Raw genomic sequence first — 12407 nt, forward strand, 5'->3', positions numbered from 1 at the left:
CCACATTGCTTTTATTATTTTATGGCTTTTCTAAGGCATTAGAATTATTTTTATAATAAAATATAATCTTGAAGGTAAATTTTTTGACTAAATTTAACTTATTAGGTATTAAAAAAAGCATAATAAATCAGAAAGCTTTCATAAAGCCTTGCTTTAATGTCTTAATTTCTTGTTAAACTAAGATGAAAGAGTATTAATTAAAAAATCTTGTTTTTATCTTTTTACTATATAATTGTATTATAATACAATAATCCACTTTCTTTCAACTTATTGTTATGGTATTATTAGGTATCTTTTGCCTTCTTTGCATTGAATTATTATTTTATATAATAACATTATAAGATACAAATTTATTATGATATAATATTATATTATATAATTTTAGTCTAAAAATACTTTGAGTATTTAATTTTGGAAAGATTAAATTTTTGTAATCAAAAAGAATATATAAAATATTAAAAATATATTTATTAGTAATTGTGATTATTATAAAATATTTTATTTATTAATATATATTATTCAATCAATTAACTAATATTTATAATAGGATTCATTTAAATAAATTTTAAAGTTATTTATAAATCTTGTATTTATTTCTAAGATTGATATGTATATTTAAACTCAAAGATATGTATTTTAATATTATTCTTTAAGTAGTTATCAAATTTGTGATGAAATCCATAGAAACAGAAGACCATGGTTGTTCTGGAATGGATAATGGCTGAAGAAGTCCGTAAGGTCGATGACGAGGAGTTTTTGATCTTGTGCAAACATCACAAGATTACACAAAATTTTTTATTGCCTTCCACATTTGGGGCCACCAAAAATCTCTAAATATGAGTTTGAAAGTTTTATTGTACTCAAAATGTCCTGCTGTTGGAAAGTCATGACAAGCTTGAAGAACACATCATCGAGCTTCATTTTCTAGAACAAATAGGCGTCCCTGAAAATATAGTAGATTATTCTTGAATTCAAACTTGAAAGTATCATGAGACTTTAAAGTATCATGAGACTTTAAAGGGTTTTTCTTAAAATCACAAATAAGCAGATCAGAAGACATACTCCACTAAACTTACTTAATGAAAGTTGAATCAACAGTTAGTGTTGATTTCATTGCTCAAAGATAAAGATGTTCTACCTTCAAGACAATTATCTAGAGCTAATCAAAAGCAACATCTCCTTCCTTTGGTGCAAGATAAGATCGACTAGAAAGTGCATCTGACAAACCTTATTATTTTTTTGGTCGATAAATGATCTTGAATTTGAATCTTGACAAAGACATACTCCAACGGACTTGGCGACGATTCAAAATACGTGCTGACATAAAATATTCAAGGTTTTTGTGATCCGTATATACTATGACTGGGCTAAAAGCACCTTCTAGATGATGGCGCCATTCTTGAAACAAATCCACGATTGCAAGAAGTTCTTTGTCATAGATCTCGTAGTTGATCTTGGCTGCTGAAAAAATTTTGGAATAAAAAGCTTCTAGATGAAGTTTATCATTTGTTCCCATTTCTGACAATATGGCATCCAAAGCAAAGTCTGATGCATCTGTTTCTATAAAAAATGGCTTAGAAAAATCAATGCGATACAAGATTGGCGCAGAAACAAAAGCTATCTTCAAAGCTTCAAATACTACTTCCACTTCTTGATTCCATTGAAGTTTGTCTTTACAAGTCAAACGTGTAAGTAGAGCTGCAACTTGAGAGAAGTCTTTGATGAAGATCCGATAATAGTTGGCAAATCCCAAAAAATATTATACATCTTTTACCGTTTTTGGGATCTTCGAGTCCATAATAGGTTGAACTTTCTTATGATCCATCATAAATCCATCATTTGAAATAATATATCCTAAGAAGTCGACTTGAATGGTGTAAAATATACACTTTTCTATCTTGGCATAGAATCTTGCATCTCTTAGTTTTTGTAACACACAATGAACATGAAGTTCATGTTCTTTTGTGTTCTTAGAATAGATTAAGACAACATTCATTAGATGTTTTTAGATGTCTTCTGAGTAATAGACAATAAAATCATCTAAAAACTCCCGAAAGACATCATTCATTAGATGTTGGAATGCTATTGATGCATTTGTAAGTCCAAAAGGCATGATGTTGTATTCAAAATATCCATACCTTGTTCAAAACATAGTCTTCCATTCATCTCCTTCTTTGATGCATATCAAATTGTATGCTCCTTGTAGATCTATTTTTATATAGATCTTAGCTTGATTCCAGTGATCAAAAAGTTTAAATATCAAAGGTAGCGGATACCTGTTCTTGATGGTGATTTTATTGAATCCTTGATAATCGACACACATCCACAATGATCCATGTTTTTTCTTCACAAATAAAATTGGAGCTCTTGCTAGAGATTTGGAATGGCGAATGAAGTTCTTGGCTAGATTTTCTTCAATATACTCCTTGAGTTTAGCTAATTCATTTTGTGATAAACTGTAGATTGCTCCAAATGGCAATTATGCTTCTTCTTGAGGTCAATTGAGCAGTCATAGGAACGATGTTTTGGAAGAATATTCGATTTTTCTTTTCAAATACATCTTAAAAATCTTGATATTGGCTTGGAATGCCACTTGAAGTCTTTCCACTAGTAGAAATAAGTGTGGCATAAATGACACCAGGTGATCCTTCTTTTGGAACATGCAAGAAAGCTCTTATACCTACAAATATAGGTTTAATTGTACTAGACTTATGACTTTCTACTTGATTAACTACGCTCTTAGTTATACTTTCAAAAAAGTCAAGACTATGAGAAATATAATTTATTCTAGGATTATATTTTTTTAGCCATGATAAACCTAAAATGACTAGATTAGAAGGAGATCTAATGACATTAAATATTACAAAGCTACTATGACCATTAGTTGCTACTTCTATAGGAAGAGTCTCATGAATAACATCTCTTGAAGACAACAAACGACCGTCTATGACTTCCAGATGAATAGGTTTAGTTTTCTTCACTATAAGTATGCTATGTCTTTTAGCAAATTTTTCATCTAAAAAACATAGTGAGGCTCTTGAATCTAATAAGGCAGAGGCTTTGTGATACTTAGGTTCTAAAATAACATTTATCGTAAAACAAAGAGAGGATTCTAAGGAGAAAATAGGACCTTTATTAGGTGTTTTATAAGATTCCATCCGCATAGTTCTTATTGTAGCTAGAAAAACTCGTTTTCCAATATACTATCTTCTTTGATAGCCATACTCCTCATTTTATGATTGCAATGCTTCTTTGGATAATGTTGAGTAGTGTGCTTAGGTTCTCCACAATATAAGCACAATCCTTCCTAACAACAACCAGTCTTTTCTTGCTCAGTAAGAGATTTAAAATATATTGCATCAATTTGCATATCTTCTACTTCCAAATATATGTGTTGAAGAGATGTTGGTATTGCCATTGAATTATAGTAATATTGAGGTCTACTTGTACGGTTCTTAGATTGAAATTCAAAAAGACAATTGTCGCACTTCACAACAAAGTCAATTACTTGACTCAATGTTTGATGATCAAGTAAGTTGAGCATTAACTTTTTTACCTCATATTGTAATCCGTAGAGAAATTGGCTAACAAGTGCAGTATTATCCCACTTGATATGAGTTGCAAGTTATCAAAACTGTGAAGCATACAACGTTACTAATCGATTGCCTTGTCTTAAAATATGGAACTTATTGGTTGCAACACAAATTGCATCATGTTCTCCATACATGGATCAAAACTCCACCAAAAAAGCCTCTAGATTATCCAATATTGGATCTTGTCGTTCAAGAAAAAATTAAAATTATGATAATGCTAAACCCAAAAGAAGCGTACCAATGAATCTAACTTACGATCTTGGAGTTGGATAGCTTTGGAGTTGAAGTTCAATTAAAAATTGTACTTGATTGTTAAAACCTCTAAACTTTGATCTGGTGCCATCAAACTTCTCAAGTAGGGTAATTCTTGATTCTTAAACACTAGAAGGATGTTCCACCATAGGAGAAGGAATATGATTTGGTGTAGATGTTGAAGCAGCTCTAATCATTTCTATATCTTCACTTCCTACCAATCTTGTTGCTCCTTGTGGTGGTAAATTAAGTTGATGCATTGCAAGCATTAATTTTCTCAATTGCTCTTGTATTTGTACCATTGCACTCTTCATTTCATTAAGTTCTATGATAATAACACTTAGAAAAGAGAAGATGTGTAATATCACTCAAGACAAATAGAAGAGAGGACTTGAAAACAAAGAAAATACTAAGAACAATATCAGTTTAGAAGAGGATAATCCGCAACTTCTAATACGCTTATATCTTATGAAGAGAAAGGGATAATCCACTCTTAATCAAGATTAGACAAAGCTCTAATATTATAAGTGCACTCTTGTCAATCTATTAAGGACAAGAATTTTATAAAAATAAATAAAAAAGTGAGACTTTTCTCAAAGAAAGATAAAAAAATAGAAATAACTAAATATATATATATTAAGAAAGAAAGTAGAATGGCTATTGCTAAAAGATAAGAAAACTAGAAACCCTTGAAACTAGAGTAGAAGCAAGAAAGGAGTTGACAAGAGTGAAGAAGGCTTCACTCTTGCCTCTATATATATTATCTACTTAGAAGTTACATGGCAACATTCTATAGGACTTCCAAAAACGTATTGACTTTGCACAACATGTATCTTAACTTGCAAGGTAAGTTTTCTATATGGGCGCCACATAGTTAGCTTGTTCCGCAAGCTACCAACATGTATGGCATGTGATTAACTTGTTGATCAAGTTTCTAACCTACCAATCAAGTATAAACATATATAAAATCAAAGTAATGTCTATGAAGCTTGTCTTGAAGATATTATGAAATTAATCTATTTTTACCTACTTCAATCTATTCATATCACTTAGGTAATAATTACAATAAATATATGTCCATGACACAAGGAGATAATAAAAACTAATAAATACTAATATTGCCATTTTATAAAATATACTTCTACTTACTTTATAGAGCCATAAATAAGACAAAATAAGATAGATTAGCATAACTAATATGATGGACATCTTATAATAAAATTAAGTAGTAGCTTTTAGAAAAATTAAACATTCATACTTAGAGAGGATTAATTATAAATATAAGACAAAATTAGATTCTAAGGCACAAAATTACATTTTTATGGCATATCTATGATTCTTTTGTTCATTAAAAAAACAAAACTTATTAGAATTTTGTTGAGCATTGATTTTAAGTAGTTTGGATTAATATTGAATTTTAATTTTTTTTTTTCAAAACAAGAGGTATTTTAAGTACTTTGAATTTTTCAGAAATAAAAAAGAATTAATGTATTTGAGAATTTTGGGATTTTTCTAGCATAAAAATGGATAAAAATTAGTGAGCTTGTGTATCTACTTGAGTTTTGTAAATTTCCAATTCTTGATACTTTAATCTACTAGCTTACATTATCTTCATATTTTTCATCTTTGAATTTTAAAGTAATTTTTTCTAACTTTTTAATAAAGTATTTTATACTATAAGTCCTTCATGTATTTTTTTACCTTTTAGCCATGTTAAAACATAATAATTATTAGATAAAAGAATATATAAAGACTAATAATTTAAAATAATTTATAAAAAATATTTTTTAAAAAACTATTTTAAATATCATAAATAAAAGATATGAGGTAGTAGAAATTTTAGTATTAATGTTGTATTTTTCTTAAAATATTTGTTTTATAAGACGATAAATATAAAAAATAATAAAAAAAATAATCAATTTTTTAAAAAATTACCATAGACATGTTCAAGTAAAAATAAAAAGATAATTTGTAGCACAAATTATCAAAAAAAATATCTAAATTGATATACAAGCGAGACCATTTGTAATTTAGGATCAAAACCAAATCCCAAGGCTTAAGACTACACACCTTCAACATATTTAGGATTTGTTTGTTGATCATAAAGTAGGTTTAAAATAAAATTATAAAAAAAAAAAAAAAAAAAAAAAAAAAATCTAAGAAAGGACTAATAGACATTAATTTTAGGTAATTTTAAATTGTATGGACTTTGTAAGTGCTATGAAAAAATAGGGTTTAATTTAGAGGACTTTGTTTTTAAAAAATAAATTGAGGTTTAATTTGGACTTTATTTTTAAATATAAAACAGGGTTTAAATTTTTTAATAAATTTTGTGGCAAATCTATCAATGCAATTTTGTAGAATTGTAAACATAGTTGCATTAAATATTTTTTAATGAATTCAAGCTCAATCAAATAAACAAATTCAAAATTATTAAATTTTAGCTATTTAGGATATTAAGGAGTAGAGGTTTGAGGGCTAATAAGGGTTTTTAAGATCTGCAACAATATGTGAAATGGATTGAGATGAAAATTGGTAGACTAGTAGTTGACATAAATACCATCATCTACAAAACTTTTAGAAGAAAATTAAAGATGCAAGAAGAAAATCTTGACTCTAGAAGATTAATATTAAGGTTTGAGAAGAAAGTTGCTTGATACTAGAGCAAATTATTTGTTTTTTCTTTTAATTGGTAAGTGTGATTATTTTGAATTTTCTTATGCTTGTTATTAGTTAAGATATAGAAAAATGTGCAAATTTGAACCTCTACTTAAAATTCCATATTGTTTAAACTGTAGTTGTGCAATAATAAGTCAATGATTGCTCTCCTTCAAGAACAAAAATAAATAAATAAGTACTTTATAACCCTAAGACACATGAAACACAATTGTCAAACTTTTAAAAGTGAAACCATCACCAAAAAGTTCCACGCTTCATCCAAATTCGCCAAATTCCTCACCCTAAAACACCAAGGCGACTTTCAACACTTGGAGGAGCCACTATTCCTGTTGGCAACGTGGCCACCAGGTTACTAAACACGGGAGTAATAGATTCTGCTGACAGTACCCCGCAATGACCGGGTGTCGCCAGTCACATGATGCACCACTGGCGCCACCTAGGCAGTGGTCATCTCCAAGGGCTAAGGTCCGACCCCTGCTCCTCCAGAATTAGGCTTGTCTCATGATTGACGGATCCGGTCGCGGATCCGTCGAGGCCGGCAAGGCCGAGTGAGAGACTTCGACACTCGTTGTTGACTTTCGGGAAATTCCTGGTGCTCTTTACCAGAGCTGGTTGTTGTTGACCGAATCACGCGTGACTCACAATGTGTTAGTCTCTTCGGAAGTGACGCAGCTTTGGAGTTCGTAACGAAGTGTGTGCATAATCGGATCTGCAGCACACACTGTTGTTGAGGTTTTGTTTTGTGGGTGGATTGTTTGGTGAGGTTGGGAGAGTGTGTGTGTTCCCTCTCATGTGTTTCAATTTGCTATTTTCTTTTTTCTTTTCTTTTTCTTTTCTTTTTCTTTTCTTTTTTCTTTTCTTTTGTTTCCGTTTTGTTCAAACTGAACAGGCGTTGGTTCGATCTGTGAATTTCTGGCTGTGATTCACTTCTAGTGTTATTAAGCGTTTTTCAAGTGGAAGCGTTTGAGGCTGTAGAGTGAGCGGCGGCGTTTTGGTGTAGAAGGGAGCGTGTTCTTTTAGCTGTTGATGGCGAGCCTTAGAGTGCAGGGATTGGCTGGCGTAGCTAGTTCATCACATAGTCCATCTCTAGTGTACAAGAAGGTACTCTTAGTGAAGAGCGCGCGCGTTTGTAACGGGTTAAGTTTTACCAAGAATTATGTATCGATCTGCGGGAATAATCAAACAGCGTTGAAGAGGGATTGTTTACGTCTCAAATGCCATGGGAGCAGTTCTGCCTCGGAAGTTGATGATGCAAATTCGCCTAAGAGTGACGATCTTTTCAACATCGTACTGAACTCATCGGATCTTGATCCTTCAACAGTATCACAGGCATCAAATAATTGCAGAAATGAGTTCGCCACTCGTCCACCGAAATTTTCCACTCTTCGGGCGTTCGGTGAGGCGGGAGCCGGTGTAGTAAGTGGTCTTGAAGGTTCCGTGCTTGAGCTTCTTGCTGAAAATATTCAGGCAACTGCTGACCTTAAGAGGTAATGATGCTTTTTTTCTTCCTCGAAGTTTCTTGTCGTATGAACGGAATGTTTATTGTACGCTAAATGCTGTATGGATGTCCCGGGACATGAATCGTCTTAGTCGATATTTAGATCTGCTTATGAATAATAGAGTTGTGTGAGTCATATGATGGAGATTTTTGTGTATTTGGTGTTATGGAGTTCTTTCTAATATTTGAATAGTTTTCTAGTTTTCAGCAGTTTGTGCCTGCCTGTTCGTTCTGTCGCATGTTCAACGAGTCCTTTTTTTTTTTTTTTTTTTTTTTTTTTTTTCCCCCATTGATTATAGTATGTTTTGTTAACGGTGCTTATTGAGCAGGTTTGAGACCCTCTCGGGTCGGATGGCTATGATGTCTTTCTTTGTCGCCATTGGGGTCGAGGTTGTGACTGGAAACAGTGTATTTAAAGGCATCGATATTAAAGAACTCGGGCAATTCGTGGCTCTTACTGGTGTAGCGACGCTTACTGCAGCTGGATTTGCCTTTTCCTGGCGGGCAAGGTCTGATGTTGCTACTTCCCTCTCCAAGGGTGCTCTCAAGCTTGTTGACACTGCAGTTGATAATCTGATTGATTGTCTTTTCTACGACGAGGAAGAACAATTTAAGTAAGAGGAACTGTAGATGGAATTTGGCGAGACTTGCTTGATCTACCACTAGAAATGCCTAGCAGTATGAAGGTACTCGTCAAATTTTCATTTAGCCTTATCTCAGTTGTGAAAGTCTCGTACTTTCTAGAGCATGCTCACTCTTACGGTCATAACGTTGTGTATATAAGTATTGACCAGTTGACGCGGATTCAGTTCGGTACTTTTATCTTTAGCTAGGCCTATGTATAGAAAAAACAATCATTTTTAACTCATGGAACATTCATTTGCATTTTTTATTCTAATTTTTAATTTTCTTACGCATCTGTCAATTAGATCATGGAATCCAACATATGATAGCGCAAAAGCGTATACCGTAGCATATGTATCTTTAAAAAAAGAAGCCTTGGATCAAGGACAAGAAGGCATCCAACTCAAATTTTTGTTAGAATGCATTTTCTGAATACATGGTTATTTTTGAGGTATTTGACATCTTTTTCAGTGATGAGTTTCTTTTTGTGGCTTCTGATTTCAAAAAAATTCAAGGCAGACTCATTTTAAACCTAATGAACTTCCACATTTCTTGCCACGTTTGCTCATGGGTCTGCTGTGTTACATCAAGTATACGACATCGCTTTGGAATTTACCATTTTGACATAAACTGGGTTGAGTTGCCTTAATGCAAACTTTGGAATATTTATTCATCGGTTTGCATTATTAAATCAGTTGGAGTTTTCTATAATAACGCACGATTCAAGATGTTGACACATTGCAACGAAACTCCATCTGTCACAACATTCTCTGACGAAGTTCTATCACAGACCCACCCACCTTGGGTGTGGCATTCTGATGAATGGATTTGACTGCTGTTTCTGGATCAGAGTATCTGAAAACGCATGAGCATCTGCTTACCTCCAATTTACATTTATGTTGCCCTTGTATGTTGGATGGGCGCACTACCTCCTCAATGCCTGCACGCTTATCTTGTGCTATCTGCAGGCAGCTTTTTTATCAGAGAACAGAAGGAACTGGACAGATTCTGACCTCTCAGTACAAAACAGAATTAACTAAAAAATGTACGTTACAGAGAAGTGTAGAATAGCAGTTGATTTCCCAGAGGTTTCCTTTTGCTCAACAATTTGTGAAAAAGGAACTTGCTTGGGACCCTGTAGAAGATGTACGTGTTGCTTTTGAGCTTGTTTTTCAAGTTCATAGGCACGTCGTTCCAGCTCCTCGAGACGATCATTAACTGGAACCCGTGCATCTGAGTCATGACTTTGCAATTGCTTTTCGATATCGCTCGCCCGCTTTTGTAAACTTTGAAGTCGGTGATGAATTGGATCTACCTCAGTCTTCTGGTGACTTTGGTGAATCGTCATAACGGTTTTCCAAAGCTCTTCCCTTTCTTCCTGAGGAACCGGCCACACCCCAGCCCTGATTTGAATCTTTCATTTTGAATGAAAGCACACTACTTTTTCAGGCCAGAATTTTTAGGTGCGCAATTTATTCGTAGCTTTTCAAAGGAATTATATATTTAGTGGTCTGGCTTGAGCTTAAGATCACATGTGTAGAAAGTGAACGACTCATGATGCTGGAAGCATTCCGTAGCAGTTATTACGTTGTTTGAAATATAAATTTTGATCTTAAAGCAATTTCCGGATCGAATTCAGCCGTCTGAAGAAAACATAGACAAAACTCCCTTGGCATGTCGAACCAAAACCAAGAATACAAGGCGAGGCAGGAGTATACCTGCCAACATCGAGCATCTTCTCTAATGCCCTCTGCTCACAGCCACGTAAAAGATTGTAAGATTTCATTTGAAACACATCTTTGCAAAAGCCGTGTTCTATTCTTGATGACACTATCTATTTTTCTGATATTCATGCAAAAAGAAGGTAGGGTTCGAAGTGGACGTGAACCTATCTCAGCTATGACAGCATCCGCCAGAGTCAAGAAACCCTTTTCCAGTCTCTTGACCTGTCACGCGTACCATAAACTCTGACAGATTATTGTCTTACAATAGCAGGAATACTACTGAATAGGGAACATGAGATTTCAAGAATCGAGCATTTTATACACGTATGCATCGAATGACTTGGAACCAGTTAAATTTCAGACCTAGAAAGCTTACAGTTTTCAAAAGCTCATCAACTGAGGGTGAGCCGTTGCTCACTCCCCTTAGCTTGGTTCCAATTTCCCTGTCTTGCTGCTCGCTGGTTGGCTTCTTCTCGCACAACATTTTTGCACACATAAGATATGGATAGCAGTTGCCGAGTTTCATGTAAACCACAGCAGTTCAAATCCTGCTTCTGAAATGCCTACGTAAATACTGACCTGATTCATCAGCATTAACACATCTGTTGCCGTATATTCAAAGGCATCACAAAATCCAATAAATATGCTTATAAATTGAGTTTCCTCGTGTTAGGGAATTTGCGCACGTAGCCTGCATCAGGCATTGAACCAATGCGCGCAGCACTGTGAATTGTGCAAAAACGGTAATGAAATGAAAAAGGAATGGCACGAAAGTATGAGAGTGGTACGATTCCGGAGCTAGGAAGAGCTGAAGCTGTAAATTCCTCCACACTTCCCGATTTCGTCCTCATTCTTCCTCTGCTGCAACATCTTTCTTGGTACACTGTCCTTGCTCCTCTCTCTCCTCTCATGAATTCCCGTTCTGTAGTCATCCCCTCGTCTCTTGCACCTTCCAGAATGCTTCCAGCTATTTCCACACCACCTAAGAAAGTTAGACGTTGTCACTTCTCGTTGCCAACTCGATGATCTCCAGGAAGACTTCCGCAAGAAATAAACGCAATGAAATCGGCAAAAGAAGCTGTAAAATCACACACAATTTAATCCCTCGTGAAATTTATATCTCTCACGGTCGAAGAAATTCCTCCATCCACACCGTCATCGCCACAAAACAAAATGCAGCGCAACAATTACACCACCGCGTCATAGACTGCACTGTGAACGTAGACAGCAGGCAAACTTGTACAGTAATAATCGGAAAAGATCAGGAGGAGCGGTAAGAATCCAGCAATCAGCCACATAATGTGCCAAGATCAGAATGGATCCAACAATGTTGTGGAGGGGGTACAAAGATCGAAGGCCTTCATTAAAATGGCGCTCATGTAGGAGGCGAAGCGAGAAGAAGGGTTACAAAATTCAGTTGGAGCAGGCTCCGTCGACACCGTACGAGATATCGTCCAAAGTCGGACGAGTACAGCTTTCGTTCGCTGCCTCGACCGAAACAGGCCATTCTCCGTCATGACAATGGCTTTTACTTTTTGACGGAAAGTTTTTCAAACCAATATTCTGATATCTAACCGAACCCTAATAATTTTGTGGATCGTTCGTATTAGTAAACATTGTGAGGAGATTTTTAGGGCAAAGTCCTTGTGAAGGATATTTGGGTCATTAATCAAAATTTCATATGTGACATCTCATTCTGTAAATGATTCCAAAGATTAAGATTGTGATTTAATCCATTGTGTGAACTATAAACATTTGAATAACTAAGATATATAAATATTCATTAGAAGGTTTGGTATATCTAGTTAATAAACAATAAAACCTATCATATAGAGATAGTTTTTTTAACCTAATGTAAGGATATAAACTTTTATGAAACTGAATTTGTGGATTATGAAATAGCAGTGTGATTGGTGATTGGAGATTGAATTAATGTGAATTTCACACAATATTGTTGTGTATTATCTCATTTGTGAATGGGTATTTGAAATCTTTGAATGAACGTATGCATTTGTGTAGTTTACTAAAAATTGTGAT

General features: G+C 34.2%; 2 protein-coding genes across 6 annotated transcripts; one reads left to right on the forward strand and one right to left on the reverse strand.

Moving 5' to 3' along the window:
* Nucleotides 1–7502: 7502 nt before the first annotated feature.
* Nucleotides 7503–8907, forward strand: LOC112278527 (stress enhanced protein 2, chloroplastic). The gene is made up of 2 exons (XM_024512140.3): nucleotides 7503–8011; nucleotides 8352–8907. The coding sequence occupies exons 1-2, from the start codon at nucleotides 7551–7553 to the stop codon at nucleotides 8638–8640; spliced, it is 750 nt and encodes a 249-aa protein (XP_024367908.1). The 5' UTR covers nucleotides 7503–7550; the 3' UTR covers nucleotides 8641–8907.
* A 370-nt stretch (nucleotides 8908–9277) lies between these two features.
* Nucleotides 9278–11771, reverse strand: LOC112278526 (uncharacterized). 5 transcript variants are annotated; one of them, XM_024512136.3, is made up of 7 exons: nucleotides 11465–11770; nucleotides 11159–11337; nucleotides 10747–10839; nucleotides 10535–10592; nucleotides 10365–10396; nucleotides 9797–10024; nucleotides 9278–9608 (listed from the first exon to the last, which is right to left on the reverse strand). In XM_024512136.3, the coding sequence occupies exons 2-7, from the start codon at nucleotides 11300–11302 to the stop codon at nucleotides 9405–9407; spliced, it is 759 nt and encodes a 252-aa protein (XP_024367904.1). In that variant the 5' UTR covers nucleotides 11303–11337; nucleotides 11465–11770; the 3' UTR covers nucleotides 9278–9404. The 5 variants fall into 5 exon arrangements, with proteins under 5 accessions (XP_024367904.1, XP_090103526.1, XP_024367906.1 ...); XM_090247400.1 differs by having other exon boundaries at nucleotides 10747–10836; nucleotides 11159–11771; XM_024512138.3 differs by having other exon boundaries at nucleotides 10747–10949; nucleotides 11159–11771.
* Nucleotides 11772–12407: the final 636 nt, after the last annotated feature.

This window comes from Physcomitrium patens, chromosome 25 (assembly GCF_059467195.1).
Source record: "Physcomitrium patens ecotype Gransden chromosome 25, ASM5946719v1, whole genome shotgun sequence".
Taxonomy (NCBI): Eukaryota; Viridiplantae; Streptophyta; class Bryopsida; order Funariales; family Funariaceae; genus Physcomitrium; species Physcomitrium patens.

Bases quoted from the DNA above. Each gene is read 5' to 3' on its own strand.
- LOC112278527 (XM_024512140.3), top strand. From the start codon at position 7,551: ATGGCGAGCCTTAGAGTGCAGGGATTGGCTGGCGTAGCTAGTTCATCA. The intron at 8,012-8,351 runs GTAATGATGCTT...CTTATTGAGCAG, and splicing joins GCAACTGCTGACCTTAAGAG to GTTTGAGACCCTCTCGGGTC.
- LOC112278526 (XM_024512136.3), bottom strand. From the start codon at position 11,302: ATGACTACAGAACGGGAATTCATGAGAGGAGAGAGAGGAGCAAGGACA. The intron at 10,840-11,158 runs GTACCACTCTCA...TTGTGCGAGAAG, and splicing joins CTCTTCCTAGCTCCGGAATC to AAGCCAACCAGCGAGCAGCA. The intron at 9,609-9,796 runs GTACATCTTCTA...AGCTGCCTGCAG, and splicing joins AACAAGCTCAAAAGCAACAC to ATAGCACAAGATAAGCGTGC.